The 15,584-nt window shown below is 43.8% G+C and overlaps 2 protein-coding genes across 2 annotated transcripts; both read left to right on the forward strand.

Moving 5' to 3' along the window:
* Positions 1-117: 117 nt before the first annotated feature.
* Positions 118-1,753, forward strand: nono (non-POU domain containing, octamer-binding). The gene has a single exon (XM_088414570.1). It carries the CDS (start codon positions 247-249, stop codon positions 1,498-1,500), a length of 1,254 nt encoding a protein of 417 aa, XP_088270696.1. The 5' UTR covers positions 118-246; the 3' UTR covers positions 1,501-1,753.
* A 2,810-nt stretch (positions 1,754-4,563) lies between these two features.
* Positions 4,564-15,522, forward strand: npc1l1 (NPC1-like 1). The gene is made up of 21 exons (XM_088412304.1): positions 4,564-4,739; positions 6,181-6,342; positions 6,417-7,322; positions 7,886-8,179; positions 8,240-8,463; positions 8,550-8,650; positions 9,938-10,110; positions 10,299-10,427; positions 10,578-10,760; positions 10,835-10,949; positions 11,087-11,352; positions 11,440-11,529; positions 11,632-11,822; positions 12,507-12,634; positions 12,722-12,851; positions 12,928-12,983; positions 13,080-13,230; positions 13,814-14,045; positions 14,160-14,273; positions 14,364-14,526; positions 14,747-15,522. The coding sequence occupies exons 1-21, from the start codon at positions 4,698-4,700 to the stop codon at positions 14,968-14,970; spliced, it is 4,074 nt and encodes a 1,357-aa protein (XP_088268430.1). The 5' UTR covers positions 4,564-4,697; the 3' UTR covers positions 14,971-15,522.
* The last annotated feature ends 62 nt before the right edge of the window (positions 15,523-15,584 follow it).

Genomic DNA, 15,584 nt, shown 5'->3' on the forward strand with positions numbered 1-15,584 from the left:
ATTGGTTGACAGGATCGTTGGGTTAAGGTGAATTACACCATCCCTCAAGCGAAATCGCAATTATTTTCCCTCAGTAGTCATATTCACGCCAAGATTCAAATATATTTGTCGCGTTAGTTTGACGTCACAATAGGGTCACAGCAACAAGCAGGCTCGCCATTTTAGTACGCCAGTGCACCCGCTCACTCCCTGAAAAGAAATTCGGGCGATTTATCGACTCGGTTTCTGAACCAGTTGCAAATTAAAATGCAAGGAAACAGGGGCTCATACCAGAACCATGGTCCGAACCGTCAGTCTGGTCAAGGAGACCAGAAGAAACACGAAGGGAATGCAAACGGACAGGAGGCGAGCGACACTACCCGCCCGAACGAGGCCTTCACACTGGACTTGCAAAGCTTCAGGAAGCCCGGTGAGAAAACCTTCACCCAGCGCAGCAGGCTTTTTGTTGGAAACTTACCCACCGGCGTCACAGAGGATGACATTTTGAAGCTGTTCGCAAAATACGGCAAGGCCACCGAGGTTTTCGTCAACAAGGAGCGAGGCTTCGGCTTCATCCGCCTGGAGACTAGAATCATCGCAGAGATCGCTAGGGCCGAGCTCGATGATGCTCCGTTCAGGGGTAGACCAATCCGCGTCCGATTCGCAACCCACGGTGCTGCCCTGTCTGTCAAGAATCTGCCCGAGTTCGTGTCCAACGAGTTGCTGGAGGAGGCCTTCTCCGTGTTTGGGCCGATTGAGCGAGCGGTGATCATCGTGGACGACCGCGGGAGGCCCACCGGCAAGGGGATAGTGGAGTACACCAACAAACCAGCCGCAAGAAAAGCGCTGGACAAATGCAATGACGGCGCCTATCTGCTTACAGCCTTCCCCCGCCCCATTACCGTGGAGCCCATGGAGCAGCTTGATGACGAGGAGGGTCTGTCGGAAAAACTCATCAACAAGAACCAGCAGTACCATAAAGAGCGCGAGCAGCCTCCGCGATTCGCTCAGCCGGGCTCCTTTGAGTACGAGTACGCCATGCGTTGGAAGGCCTTAATGGAAATGGAGAAGCAGCAGTACGAGATGGTGGACCGCAACATTAAGGAGGCCCAGGAGAAGTTGGAGGCCGAGATGGAGGCGGCCCGACACGAGCATCAGGTGATGCTGATGCGGCAAGATCTGCTGAGGCGGCAGGAGGAGCTGCGCAGGATGGAGGAGCTCCACAGTCAAGAGGTGCAGAAGCGAAAACAGGCCGAGCTTCGGCAAGAGGAGGAACGTCGGCGGAGGGAGGAGGAGAACCGCTTGCGCAGCGAGGAGATGATGAAGCGGCAGCAAGAGGGCTTCAGGGGCGCCTTCCAAGGGGACGGGCGGGAGCAAGACATGAGGATGCACATGGGCCCCTCTGGCATGCCGGTAGACAACACTCCTATCAAAGCCGGCATGCCCGGAGGCCAGGGTGGTTTTCCCAGAGGTCTTCCCGGACCGGGGGACTATGTACCAAACAAGCAACGCAGATTTTAAATTCTGTTTGCTTACCCAACGTTTTTTTTTTTTTTTTTTTATACATTCAAGTTCACAGATGACACGGTTCAAAATTTAATTTTTTAAAGTTGTTTATTTGTTTATTTTTCCTCACAATGTACTTTTGACTTAGCATTTTTAGAATTCAGCTCCTCAGTTGAGCCATCTGTTTTACGTCTCACTTTTTCATATGGATGCTAAAAGATATTTGTTCTGAATTTGTTGTTTTCTTTGATTAAATTCTGAAAGAAAACATCTGTGAGCCTGCTGATTTTTATTTATTCATTAATGTTTAGAAGACAAGCGTAAACGTACACCATTTTAGGAATAATTAAATACTCTGAGGCTCTCTGCTGCCTTAAACTTGATTAGCAATAAAATCCTGGCAGCTGATGATGCACTTATGTCACTGAGGAACTCCTGTGATTAATCATTAACATTTCCCGTGATGAATCACCGAATGGTGTCTGTGCGGTGTATAAACAAAGCAAAAAAAAAAAAGAATATTCGAGTTAGACTAGTAATCTTTTGAAGGATTTGATTGCAATGAATCGATCAAGTGTACTGGGGACTTTTCCTCGGTGGTTTCAAATAGCTTAAAAGTAAGTTATTAAGTAAAGACGCCATTGATCAGAAAAGGTCTACTTATCATGAGGCACAGCAGGAAAGCCTTTAGTGCATTACCAAAGGTGTGTCTCAGTCTGCAGAACATGAGTCAGTACGATTCATTTTCCTTCTATGAGATGTCTAAATGTTTGCGTAAAACAACACCGTTTTTAAACCTCAGCTTTGTATGCATGTCCACATGAATTGTCACAATTTTGGTCATCATTAGACTTGGCCAAAATTTTTAATAATGACCTTTCATTCCAAAACCTTATCCTGAAGAATAATCGTATGTGTGTACACAGTCAACATAGGCGTTCATACCCAATGAAGTAAAGGTCGAGTCTGTTGATGTTTTAGCTGATGCTGTGCTTGGGCCTTTTTTTTTTTTTCTACAAATGTAATTAAAAAAGTGCTTTTTTTTTTTAACGAGAGCCCTCTAAATGGTTGACACTTGCAGATTGTCAAAGGGGCTTCTTTCTTATCTTTACTGCGTAAACGTCTGTATCTTCTCCGTTTAGTAGGTGGTAGCTCAAATCTTGCTGAGGAAGGTTCCCCTCAAGTCCATTCTGTAGTGCAAGGTACAGAATGATTATATATATAAAAAGAGTTCTAAAATCAGCACGGTCAAGTGTTACATTACAATGTGTTACGACATCATTAATAATTCTGTAAAGATGATTGTATATTTTGCAGAAATGACAAGTATGTCTGTGACAAACTACACTTTTGTTAAATGTTGAATGTATTCAGATTGTTCTATTTTTTTAAATATAAAAAGCCACCTACGAGTGTTTGTTAATGTGTATTAATGGCTGGTGTTCAAAATGTATAATTACCATGATTTAGTCCAAAACCAACACATACTATGAGGCATTGTTCATATTTCATTATATGAACAGGACAAACACCTAAATGACGCCGGATCATTCTGTACCAAGTTCGAGTAGAAATGACTTAAGTAGCAGTTTTCCAATTAAAAACATCAAAAAAATATACCAGTTGCATCCTTGACAGTAGAAAGATGCGTATTCATGATCTCAAAACAATACAATGAACAACTTTAAAAAAAGTGCATGAATCACTTTTTGCAAAATTTGAACATATTGTGCCGCAACTTTTCATTGCTTCAGCGAAGAAGTCCCTATCTGATACCTTTTCGTATTGTCTTTTTCCACAATCAAGTTTTATCGTCGTTGCAGGCGCTCGAGTACCTTTGCTCTTCGCACGCATCCAACAATGCAGCTTGACTTTTATCACAGTTTTGACCTTGACACAAGATAACAAGGTCAATTACAGATTTAATCCTTGATTGCGGGATCTGATCGAGGTAGCGATACAACCTGCGTGACGTGCCTGCCCGCTACCCTCCATTTGTCCAGAGTTGTCCATCAACAACAAAATGCTGCAGCCATCAGTCATAGAAACAACGGGCAAACTCAGTTTCTCAACCGTTATTGAGCCGGGGCATTCATTTCACACCGCAAAACTCGAGACGAACATTTATTTATTCTGCCAGTCATTATATTTCACTCTCATAGACCCATGAACAAAGATGTATGACTTGTAACTAATAAATCATTTCCAAACAAATTAGTTGAAATTGGAGTTTTTTCATCTGACTCGCCAACTCATTGATGTCAAACTCAAGGCCCTCCAAATCATTTTATGTGACCCGTGAAATACTGAATTGACTGCAAGTTTCTGGCTTAAATACCAAACTTGCAGGTGGTTTCCTTTTCCTTCCTTCCTTCCTTCCTTCCTTCCTTCCTTCCTTCCTTCCTTCCTTCCTTCCTTCCTTCCTTCCTTCCTTCCTTCCTTCCTTCCTTCCTTCCTTTCTTTCTTTCACACCTGTAAAACAATTTGGGAGCAAAAAAACAAGCGTTTTTTGTTCCCTATCTGACTTTTGAATAGTTTTTTTTCCCAGCCTCTGATCTCAAAACCTAGGTAAGTGAGTGAGGAACATACTTCAAATTTATTTGTCTTCACAGTTATTTCGGCCCTCCGACAGAAACCGGCACTACAATCTGCCCAGGATAAAAATGAGTCAGACACCCCAGGTCCAACTACAGTATTGTGCCGACGGAACTGGTTGATGATTACCGGTCCAAAGTTAGGACTGTCCAGACTAGGGGTGTGCATTTTTTTATAGCCTTGAAACACGCTGCACTTAATAATCCGATTCAAATTCATTCACATCATATTTGATCGCTGTATAGTTCCAGGAAGGTAATCAGAGAGGGTGTGGTTGATATTTTCTATTCTGGCTGCCGTTTTGCCTCTCCCAGGCAACCCTATCAGCTTCCCTCAAGTTAATCATCAGACACAGTTATTGATCATCCATACCTGCCATTGGCCAGGCATGGCATCAGACCAGATAAGACAGTGACATCGTCGCTGTACTGAAACTGAACATGTCAGGGTGTTTGTGCATTCCAATCAGTAAACAGCGGAACGGGCAGAGGGGCGACAGGACCGAGAGGACGACTCAGACTTCCCCACAAGTGGACGTTCAAATGCAGGGACAGCAGTAATTCATTGACACTTTTCTACTGTGCCTGAGGAGCCTTTTGTGGCCGAACTAGTCAGTCATGCGTCTTGTCGCGGCCCTGATCACTTTTCTGACATGCACGGTGAGATTGTCTTTATCAATTTAAATGACACTTTTGTAATTGTACTCTGTTTTTGTTTTTACACCATGATCACCCGATTTTGTGGCTCTCATACCCTGGCAATGTTTTTAGGAGGGGAAAAAGTGTATCGAAATTGTCTTTTTTTTTTTTTTTTTTTAACACAAGCTTTATTTATATGGCCAGTGGAGCAGTTGTATCAAGCACGTGAAGTTAGTGAACCAGTAAATCGTTTTTGGCTGGCACATCAGTTTTTTTCAGATAGATTATAGTTAAACACTGTACCATCCTTTCCCCTCCATTTGCGCACGTCGCAAGCCGCTAAGCTTTGCACTGTTCATCACTTTCAACATGAAAAAATTTCCATATTAAAGACATTACCGTCGATACATGATGCTATCTTGACATTTGCTTCCCGCAACAGCCAGTGTTCCACCTGTGACTACATTTACATTTGTCTTTGTTATGATGTAGTGTGTTGTAAAACGGATCTATATTTTTATCTTTGCATGTCTGTGTACCTCTGGATTATTTTGCTTTTCTGTTGCATTTAAAATGAAAACAAAAATTAAAACGCTACCTTTTCCCCCTGATTCCGATCGTCATAAAATCCCTATAGTTTCAAGTGGTCTTTTAAATTTTACAACTTACATTCGGTATTTTATAAATGTGATGATGTTCATGCCATGAATATATGTCATTTTTTATTCACTTTTTAAAAGGTAAAGAACACACACACACACATGCGCGTATGTGTGTGTGTGTGTGTGTGTGTGTGTGTGTGTGTGTGTGTGTGTATATATATATATATATATATATATATATATATATATATATATATATATATATATATATATATATATATATATATATATATATATATATATATATATAGTACTTTTGCATGCCAATAGTGTGTCGTTGAAGCTAACCATTTGTTTTTATATTGCCATAAATGTCAAATTAGTCAACCTTGAAATTCTGCAGTTCACCATTTCTGTTATTATCTTGGGGCACAGTACAGCCACGTTGATAACCTCGCTAATATGTTTATGGGGTTGTATTTGGACATCTTTGGAAGCACACAGCAACGTAAGTCGTGATTAATCTGCTCAAGTGTTTTTTTTCTATTTGCAAATATCAATATTGTCTTTAACGTTTGATTAAAAAAAAAACACACACATCCAAGTGAAGTAGGATTAGAAAAGCTTGGATGCAAATGATTTGGTTTCATCCCGATGGGCTTTCTCCAGTTGTTAGATATTGCGCTTATGCGTTCCATAAACTAATTTCAATAAGCTTGGTTTAAATGAGGTAAAAGAGTTGAAATAAAAGTGACTTTGGTACCACAAATATCTTTTAGTTTTGGCTATGATTCCAACGTTTAAACATCAACTAACTGTCTGTGGTCTTTCTCATTCGGATTGCGATTCGGGCCGCGCAGGTGCTGTCACAGGCTGAGCATCAACCCGGCTACTGTGCTTTCTATGAAGAATGTGGCAAAAACCCTTCGGTAGGAGAGACACTCATCCCTCCCATTGTCCCCTGCCGAAATTATAGCCCGGCCCGAGGGCTAACGGGAGAACACTACCTCAAACTGAAAGAGGTCTGTAATGATGGCAAGAAAGTGCAACTCATATCAAATAAACGAGACTAATCAAACACGTTCCCAATATGCAGGTGTGTCCCATGTTGGATAAGGGTGTCGGCAACACGTTTGCCTGTTGTTCCATCAAGCAGCTGTCATCCTTGGAAAAGAGTCTGACTTTATCGAAGGCCCTGTTGGTGCGCTGCCCTTCTTGTGCTGAAAACTTTGCCCACGTGCACTGCATCAACACCTGCAGCCCCAACCAGAGCCAGACAGTCAAAGTCACAAAGGTCATGAATGTCACACATCTGGGAAAGACCCGAGAGGCCGTAGTGGAGTACCAGGCGTACCTCACCAGCAACTTTGCGGACATCGCCTTTCAGTCGTGTCAAAATGTGCGGATCCCCGCCACGGGAGGCTTCGCCATCGCCACCATGTGCGGCCGCTACGGCGCCAAGCTCTGCACCCCCCAGCGCTGGTACGACTTCCAGGGAGATTCAAGCAACGGTCTGGCACCACTGGACATTGATTTCAGACTCATAAAAAAAGGAGAAACAGAGGGAGTACCCGAGGGTATGATTCCTTACAGCGGGCGAGCCTTACGGTGCAATGAGACCACGCCGTCCGGAGGTCAGGTGTGCTCGTGTCAGGACTGCAAAGGATCCTGCCCTGTCCTTCCGCCTCCCCAGTTGCCACCGGGGCCCTTCAGACTTCTGGGCACGGACGGTTTCCTGGTCATTGCCATCATCTTATTCTGCCTCCTGATATTTTCCTTCCTGTTCTTCCTCGTGGTCTCTTGCCTGGTCAAGTCGCAGAAGAAGCAGGATAAGGAGAAAAAAAAGAGGGGGGGCAAAGATCAGAACTGCAACGATGTCACTCAGCGAATCATTCATCCGTCGGAGGTGACGTGCGCTGACAAGAACAGCATGGCTGCGCAGGACTTCCTCAGCTCTGTGTTTCAGAAGTGGGGAACATTCATGGCTACTTATCCCCTCACGGTTAGTTTCCCCAAATATCATGCTGCATCCAGGTACACCATCATAAATTATTAATCTCGTAACCTATCATTTAGTAGGGCGATGTATCGGTGCACAAACATACACACAAGCTTGAGCATGATTTATCATGTTCTTTGTTCCATTAATTTATTGAAATAACAGTCAATTTTGCAACGTTCTGTGTGATACAATCCATAAACAGCAGATGTATCGTATGGGTTTGGTACGGTACTTTTGTATGCCTTAACATGGATCTCACTGATTTCTGAAGGCCAATATCGTGGGTCACAATCACGCTGGAGACGTAATATGTATTTTTGCTGTCTTCCTGCCAATTTACTCAATTTGACCAGAGCAGCGTTTGTTCACTTCTTTGATTAAATACTTCAACACATGTAAATACACAAACACATATTACCCAAATAATGCGAACAAATGAAAATACTGTCTTTACTATTGTGTTTACATTTCTTTGTCCAACTCAGAAGATCAATATCTTCACGCATCAAGATGCTCCTTGTCGCACGGTCATCTGACTTGTTCGTCTGTGCTCCCCATCTAAGGTACTGCTGGTGTCGGCTGTCGTCGTCGCGGCGTTCGCCGCCGGCCTCATGTCCATCCAGCTCACCACCGACCCAGTGGAGCTCTGGTCGGCTCCCAGCAGCCGAGCTCGTCAGGAGAAGGATTTCCACGATAAACACTTCGGCCCTTTCTTCAGGACCAACCAACTGATTTTGACAGCACCGGGCAGAAAAGGCCACATGTATGACTCTTTGCTCTTTGGGCCGCAGAACTTTAGTGGCCTTGTGTCCAAAGAGCTCATCATTGAGATGCTGCTTCTCCAGAAAAAAATACAGGTAACATGGCAGAAGCACATCCAGACCTCCATGCGGTGCTGACCTGTTTGATTTTTCTAGAACATCGAGTTCTGGTCAGAGGACCTAAAGCGCACAGCGAGTTTGAAGGATGTGTGTTTTGCTCCACTGAACCCCATCAACTCCTCGCTGACCGACTGTGCGGTCAACAGTTTGCCACAATACTTCCAGAACAGTTTGGACAACATCAATGCCAAGGTGAATATGACTGAGTTAGGGGTGACCAAAGAGGTGGACTGGAGAGATCACCTCATCTACTGCCTCAAGTGAGTGCTCTTATTCTTATGGAGGTGGATGCAAAGCGCTCCAGGGTGGACTCATTCAGAGATATTTGTTGTTTCTTCTGCTCAAGTTCCCCTCTGTCATTCAAAGACATCACTGATTTAGGACTGAGCTGCATGGCTGACTATGGAGCTCCAGTCTTTCCCTTCCTGGCTGTCGGCGGCTACGTGGGTGAGTGGCTCGGAGCATCGGATTTAAGATTTTATCCTCATATGCATAGTAATACTACACAATGAAATTCTTATTCTGTTTACTTCCCCGAGCAGACTACATTCCACAATTGAGCAAATAATAAAGTAGGCAATTACACAAACAAACAAACAAAAAAAAACATAAGAGCAATAAGGGCAATGACCTGGATAGACAAGTCATTATCAAGTGATCGCTCTTAAGACGGATTTGGATCAAAACAGAGGATTTACTATATTTAAGTGTTGACCAAACAAGACGTCAAGTCCAAAATTTTCTTGGCGATATTTTATGCACGCTCACTTGTCTAAATGCGGCATTCAGATTTTTATTTTCAGGCAGCGGCCATTTTGCAGTTTGCTGTTGATCAATCACAATTCCCCTTTTTTCTGAGTTTAGTCATGTGACATTGTCAAGCTGAGCCAGGATTGGTGGTTACCCAAGCTCTGAGCAACTGTGCGGTTATTTGCAGTCAACAGCAAGTGGCAAAATGGCCGCCGCCTGAGATGGATACAATTGTGGAGGGTTTGCTGCAAAATTCATATTCTACAAGTGCAATGGTACAGGGCAATCCAAAAGTCCTGTGCCTATTTTGACATTGAAAATAACTATTAAGGATATAAAAACACCCCTCTGAATCCAATCTCATGTTTTACATGGAATGTTCAAAGACATTCGATGTGAGCACACATCAAAACAAGATCATGGACGCAAAATGTCATTTCTGGTTCAGTCAACTCCATAACAGGATCTGAAAAAATCCCTAGCATTACCAAAACTTTCTCCATTTAGCGTTCAAATAGTAGCAGTTTCATTTTACCGGTAGATATGAGGACCTGAAATGTGCCAAAGACTTCTAGCACACCCTGTAATCAGAATAAGTTGGACCACATAGAACACATAGCATCGTTATTCTTGACTTTTGCTGAAATCAGGTTTCCTCTTCCAAGACAAGCAAAGACATTTATTCTCGTACATGACATCATCATCATCATCATCGCCCCCGGAGCGATTGTCGTCATGCTATATCCTGAGGGATCCCACAGGGGTCCGTTTTGAGCCACTTGAGCATTTCTTAAATAAGTGCGCGGCGACTAAATTTGACCTGTAGACTTTGAATCGGCGTTAGCACTGACTCCTAAAATGCAAGGCGGATTATGCAGCCACTGGAGCAGTTTTTCTTCCTAAAATCTTGGAGGAATAGACCTTTAAAAAGATGGTGGTTATTCAAGTGGTGAACCAGTGCCTTTAAGCATGTCTGCTCTCCAGGTGATGAGTACACCAATGCAGAGGCCTTCATTTTGACCTTCTCCCTCAACAACTACCCGCGGACCAACGTCAAGTACAACGTGGCCATGCAGTGGGAAAAAGAGTTCCTGAAAATTGTCCAAGACTACCAGAGGGACCCGACCACCAACTTTACGTTTGCATACATGGCAGAGGTGTGGTAAAAATCGGGAAAGTCACTATTGACAATGTTTTCTGGTCGAAGCTTACGAAAACCATCATGGATCCATTTATGTCTCAATGTTTTTCTTTGTATTTCTCGAGAGCCCTGTAATTAAAGGCCATATACGCGCAGGGTGGGTACTCTGGTTCTAAATGTATGACTTTGCATAAATGTCCACAGAGGTCTTTGGAGGATGAGATCAATCGGACCACGGCAGAGGACATTCCCATCTTCATGATCAGCTACGCTGTAATCTTTATCTACATTGCCGTTGCTCTCGGGGAGTATTCTTCATGGAGACGCCTACTGGTAAGATTCAAATCCGTTATTCTCCACAGACATTTGCGCTTCCAAAAGAATTTGTTCCGGCTTCACACTTTGGCCCGTTTATGCTGGTTCGACAAAAAGTAAATATAGGTGAAGCCGGTGAGAGTTCATTTCCTCGTTCACGTTCTACAGGTGGACTCAAAGTTCCTTGTGGGCCTCGGTGGGATTTTGGTAGTTGGATGCTCAGTGCTGGCTTCCATGGGCTTCTACTCTTGGATCGGCATTCCTTCCTCGTTGGTCATCCTGCAGGTCGTACCGTTCTTGGTGCTCGCGGTCGGAGCTGACAACATTTTCATCTTTGTTCTGGAGTACCAGGTGTTTATCTGTACCGGGACTCGACAGTGAGTCATATTTGTGTTCGTCGTTGACCGAGCCTTCGTATTTGGCAGAGAGACGTTCGTAAGCCCGGAGAGAATAGAGAGCAGCAGATTGGCCGCGTGCTCGGAAACGTGGCTCCCAGCATGCTCCTGTGCAGTCTCTCGGAGTCCGTCTGCTTCTTTTTAGGTGAGGACCTTTTGACAAATGTCATGTTCTCTTTAAACTTACAAGATGACGGGAAACAAAATGTGACGTTATCAAGCAAATGTCTCAAAACGGCAGCCAGACTCTGTGCAACGTGCCATGTTTCCTTTTTCTCCAAGGGGCGCTGTCCACCATGCCTGCAGTCAAGAGCTTCGCTTTGTACGCCGCTTTGGCTGTGCTGATGGACTTTGTTCTCCAGATGACAGCGTTTGTGGCACTGCTGTCGCTGGACGCTCGGCGCCAAGACAAGAATCGTTGCGAGCTGCTCTGCTGCGTCACCGTAACGACCCAGAAATCCAACAAGCCCAATGAGGGCTTCCTGCTGCCCCTCATGAGGAACTATTATGCCCCCGTGCTGCTGAACCGTTACATTAGATTCATCGTGGTATGACCTCAAAAAGTTGCCTTTGTTATCCTCACATCAGGAGGTCAGGCAGATTCAAAAGGTTTTCTCTGCCAACTTTCTCCCCAGATGCTGGTGTTCCTCTTCATGTTCAGTGCTTCTGTGTACCTCATGTTTAACGTGACAGTGGGTTTGGATCAGGAATTGGCCATGCCCAAGGTCAGTTTTGGCTCTTGCCTGTGGATATTGCACAGGGTGCTGGTTTTACCCTGACTTTGCTCTCCTTGTGATGCCTCACAAATGTGTTTTCTTCTGTCGCAGGGCTCATATATGCTGGATTACTTCCAGTATTTATACAAATATTTGGAAGTGGGCGTCCCTGTTTATTTTGTTACAAAAAGAGGCTTCAATTTTAGCTCAGTGGATGGCATGAACGCTGTGTGTTCCAGTGTGGGCTGTGACCAGTTCTCAATGACGCAGAAGATTCAATATGCTGCCAATCACCCTGAATTGTGAGTTCTTTGTGTTTAAAAGTGGGCCCTTCAGGTTTCATTCTGTCCTTTAACGTAACTCTCCGAAAAGCAGATGTTGGCCTTCGGTTATAGCCTTTTACGTGACACATCCTTGAACCTGCAGATATCGTAGCGGCGCCTTACGCATTCTCACAATCAGATCTGATAGTAGAAATGTCAGTTACGTGATCTGCTCCGGACCGATAAAGGTCACTTGTCACTGACTGTGCCAAGATTAGAAACGATTATATGTTTGATACTTTATTAAATACAATGATACAGCAAATTTGGCAGAAGTGAAAAGTAAACACCTAAAACAGAAAGATTGGTATTGTTTTAAGGAAGTACCAGAATTCCAATGAATGTGAAAGCGTATATATTTTGTGTGTACTGTAAACGCGTGCTGTAATATGAAATTCAACATGCTGTGTAATGCTGCTGCCAAGTGCATATCTCTTTTACTTAAGTAGTAAAAGACTAAATAATTTTTAAAGATTCTAGCAGTTAGTAATGCTAGTTTCTATGATTGTGACACAAAGCCTTTAAATATTGAAACATTATATTTGTGAGTAATTTTAACTGAGATCTTACATATTGCTGTTATATTTATAATTATTTTATTACATGTATATATTATTATTATTATTATTATTATTGTAACTGTGATATCATTATGGTCTGTAGGTCATACATTGGCATCTCCGCAAACTCCTGGGTAGATGATTTCATCGACTGGCTGAATCCGGGATCCAGATGTTGTCGACTTTATAGCTTCGGTCCAAACGCTGGAAAGTTCTGCCCTGCAGACAAATGTGAGCGTTGTTGGCGACAACCCAATAATACTGTCAATGTGTTTTGAGAACATTCTAATGACCCGCCCTGCTCTCATGTCATCCAAGCTTCTTTACTATGTGGAAAGAAGTGTGTAGCGAAGCCCCCAAACGGCGTCCTCCGGCCTACCGTGGAGCAGTTCAATCGATTTCTTCCTAACTTCTTGGGCAACCGTCCTGACCTGCAGTGTCCCAAAGGGTGTGTATTGCCTACATACACACAAACGCGTCCCGGCGGAAACCGCGACTGACTTGCCTGTGATTTCGCCGTAAAGAGGTTTGGGAGCCTACGACACGGCCGTGGTGAAAGACGACAGTGGAGAAATCATTGGTGAGACACGTTAAACACCAGAACCCGTCCAGAACTGTCATTTTCTTAAAGAGATACGCCGTACGCATGGTGACATTTCTCTGCCTGTGCAAACAGCCTCTCGCTTCATGGCATACCACACACCTCTGACCAACTCTCAGGAGTTCACCGCAGCACTAGTTAGGGCCAGGGAGTTGGCCTCCAGCATCACCGACACCATGAGGAATATAAGTGGAACCTCTCCGGACTTTGAGGTCTTCCCTTACACGTGAGAGCTCTTGCTTTTGACTTTATCCCTTCTTTCCTCATGTTTTTCTGCAACAATTCTCCTCTACGACTGTTTTCACAGACACAAACCATTTCAATTGGACATACTCAGGCTATACAGATTCTTTTCACGTTACTTAAAACGGCGGTTCTCAAACCCGTGAAAGTGAAGGCACTTTATGTTTACGTTTAGTGGGGCTAAGTGAGATTTTAACAGCAGCGAGAAACAAATCTGATTTCATGCTGAGACAGGAAGGGTACATTTTGTTACAATGATTCCTTTACAGAACTTAACTTTTATTATTATTATTTTTTTAATGGATGGAAATTGACATTTGCGACACAGTTTTCCGGCAGTCAAGCCAGAAAATAAAACATATGATGTTAAAGGATGGATCTTGTGGAGTACCTGGATAAGACATGATTAAAAATAACTCTAGAAACATAGCTCAAAAGTTAAATTAAACGAGACACGGATGGCACAGCACTCTGGATTAAATCTCTCCCTTTTTTTTTTTTCTAATCCCAAAACAATCATGGGGTTCATCACTGACACGAAACGGTTACCCGTGTCTTGCTCCCAGGGTGACCAACGTTTTCTACGAGCAGTACCTGACCATCGTACCAGAGGGCCTCTTCAACATCTCGCTGTGTCTGCTGCCAACATTTGTTGTGTGCTGTCTGCTTCTGGGTTTGGATCTGCGCTCGGGCCTGCTCAACCTCATCACCATCATCATGATCACCGTGGACACTGTTGGGGTCATGACACTTTGGGAAATCCATTACAACGCTGTGGCCCTCATTAACCTGGTTACGGTAAGTGCGCAAAATCATTCAATCGAAGCAGTGCGATACAACTCCGTTATAGTCATGAATCATTTTCTTTGTCCGGTATTTGTCTTTTGATGTGCATCTCATTATTCTTCACAGGCGGTGGGGATATCGGTGGAATTCGTGTCTCACCTGACGAGATCGTTTGCGCTCAGCACTAAGCTCACACATGTGGAGCGAGCGAAAGAGGCCACGGCCAACATGGGCAGTGCAGTGAGTCACATAATCTGCTTCCGTTGATCTAAGGGCTTTTCTAAGTGTCAATCCACCGCAGTCTAACAGGTTTTGCTTTGAACCCCGAAGGTGTTTGCCGGTGTTGCGATGACCAACCTGCCCGGCATCCTGGTTTTGGCCTTCGCCAAAGCGCAGCTCATTCAGATCTTCTTCTTTCGCCTCAACTTGGTCATCACACTTCTGGGCATGGCTCACGGACTCATCTTCCTTCCTGTGGTGCTGAGCTACTTTGGTAAATGTCTTTTCATTTTTTTGACTAGACTACTGACAAAATGTTTGGGATATTCAGCTGTCAGGTGAGATTTTATGTTGTATGCATATTCAGCTGATCAACGTTTTACTGAAGGTAGGGTGTTGAGGAACATTCAACAAAGTTCAAAAAGCGGATTCCATTTTTTGTAAGAGGTGCACAAACAAACAGCATTTGTCATCTTCATTTGCGCTTTGAACAGGGCCTGGTGTGAATAAAGCCGTGCTGCTGAAGAGCCAGCAGGAAGAAGCCAAGGCCCGTCAGGAATTGGAGCTGACAAACAACATGAGACAACTCTATGATAACTTGAGCTATGAAGACAATGAGACAAAGGAGCAACCGAATTCCAACCCTTCAAAGCCTCCCGGGAGCACCGACAGCCCACCACCGAGGGTGAAGACAGAGGAGCGCATCGACCATTTTTGAGCAACAACTAAAAGACTATTATCAAACTCTGACGAGTAGAAAAATACCTCGATAAATGCAAGCCTGGAGATGGGCTAGCAATAGCAAATAGAGAAAGGGGGGGTGTATTTATCTCCAAATGGAAATTATTAACCTGACAACATACCTCCATTATACCGTAGGCGTACGAGTATGCCTGAACACAATCGCGTAATGGACTATCTTTACACTTTTACAATCATTGTGAAGAGTTTGCACTTATCTCCTCACCAGCATTGCAGTGTTGTTCTTTTACTTTTTCAACAGGACATGTGAACGATGTTCTTGAATTTTGTACTTTTTGTGGAATGTAATTATTTTGTGTATGTAGCATGTACTCATACCTAATATTAGCACTGTTAGCCATGAAATTAACACACTCCCAACATTTTTGTTAAAATGCTGTTCAAAAACATCAGCTGGACTTTGCACCTATGTGCCCGTGTTGCCGGAGCTTTCTACCACACGTTGTCGCATACAGACATGAATGTATTTACTCGATGAGGCAGAAAATAAATATATGGCCCAAAACTATACATGACACACATAAGCAAGGTTTTGTTCTGGCTTACGGGCCAAGCGTGGCATAAGTGAAT

The sequence above is a fragment of the Hippichthys cyanospilos genome, chromosome 1, assembly GCF_059441005.1.
Source record: "Hippichthys cyanospilos isolate Australia breed blue-spotted pipefish chromosome 1, RoL_Hcya_1.0, whole genome shotgun sequence".
In the NCBI taxonomy this organism is placed as follows: domain Eukaryota; kingdom Metazoa; phylum Chordata; class Actinopteri; order Syngnathiformes; family Syngnathidae; genus Hippichthys; species Hippichthys cyanospilos.

Coding starts and splice junctions, on each gene's coding strand:
- npc1l1 (XM_088412304.1), top strand. CDS start 4,698: ATGCGTCTTGTCGCGGCCCTGATCACTTTTCTGACATGCACG. Junction 11,353..11,439: donor GTTACATTAGATTCATCGTG/GTATGACCTCAA, acceptor CTTTCTCCCCAG/ATGCTGGTGTTCCTCTTCAT. Junction 11,823..12,506: donor GCTGCCAATCACCCTGAATT/GTGAGTTCTTTG, acceptor TATGGTCTGTAG/GTCATACATTGGCATCTCCG.
- nono (XM_088414570.1), top strand. CDS start 247: ATGCAAGGAAACAGGGGCTCATACCAGAACCATGGTCCGAACCGTCAG.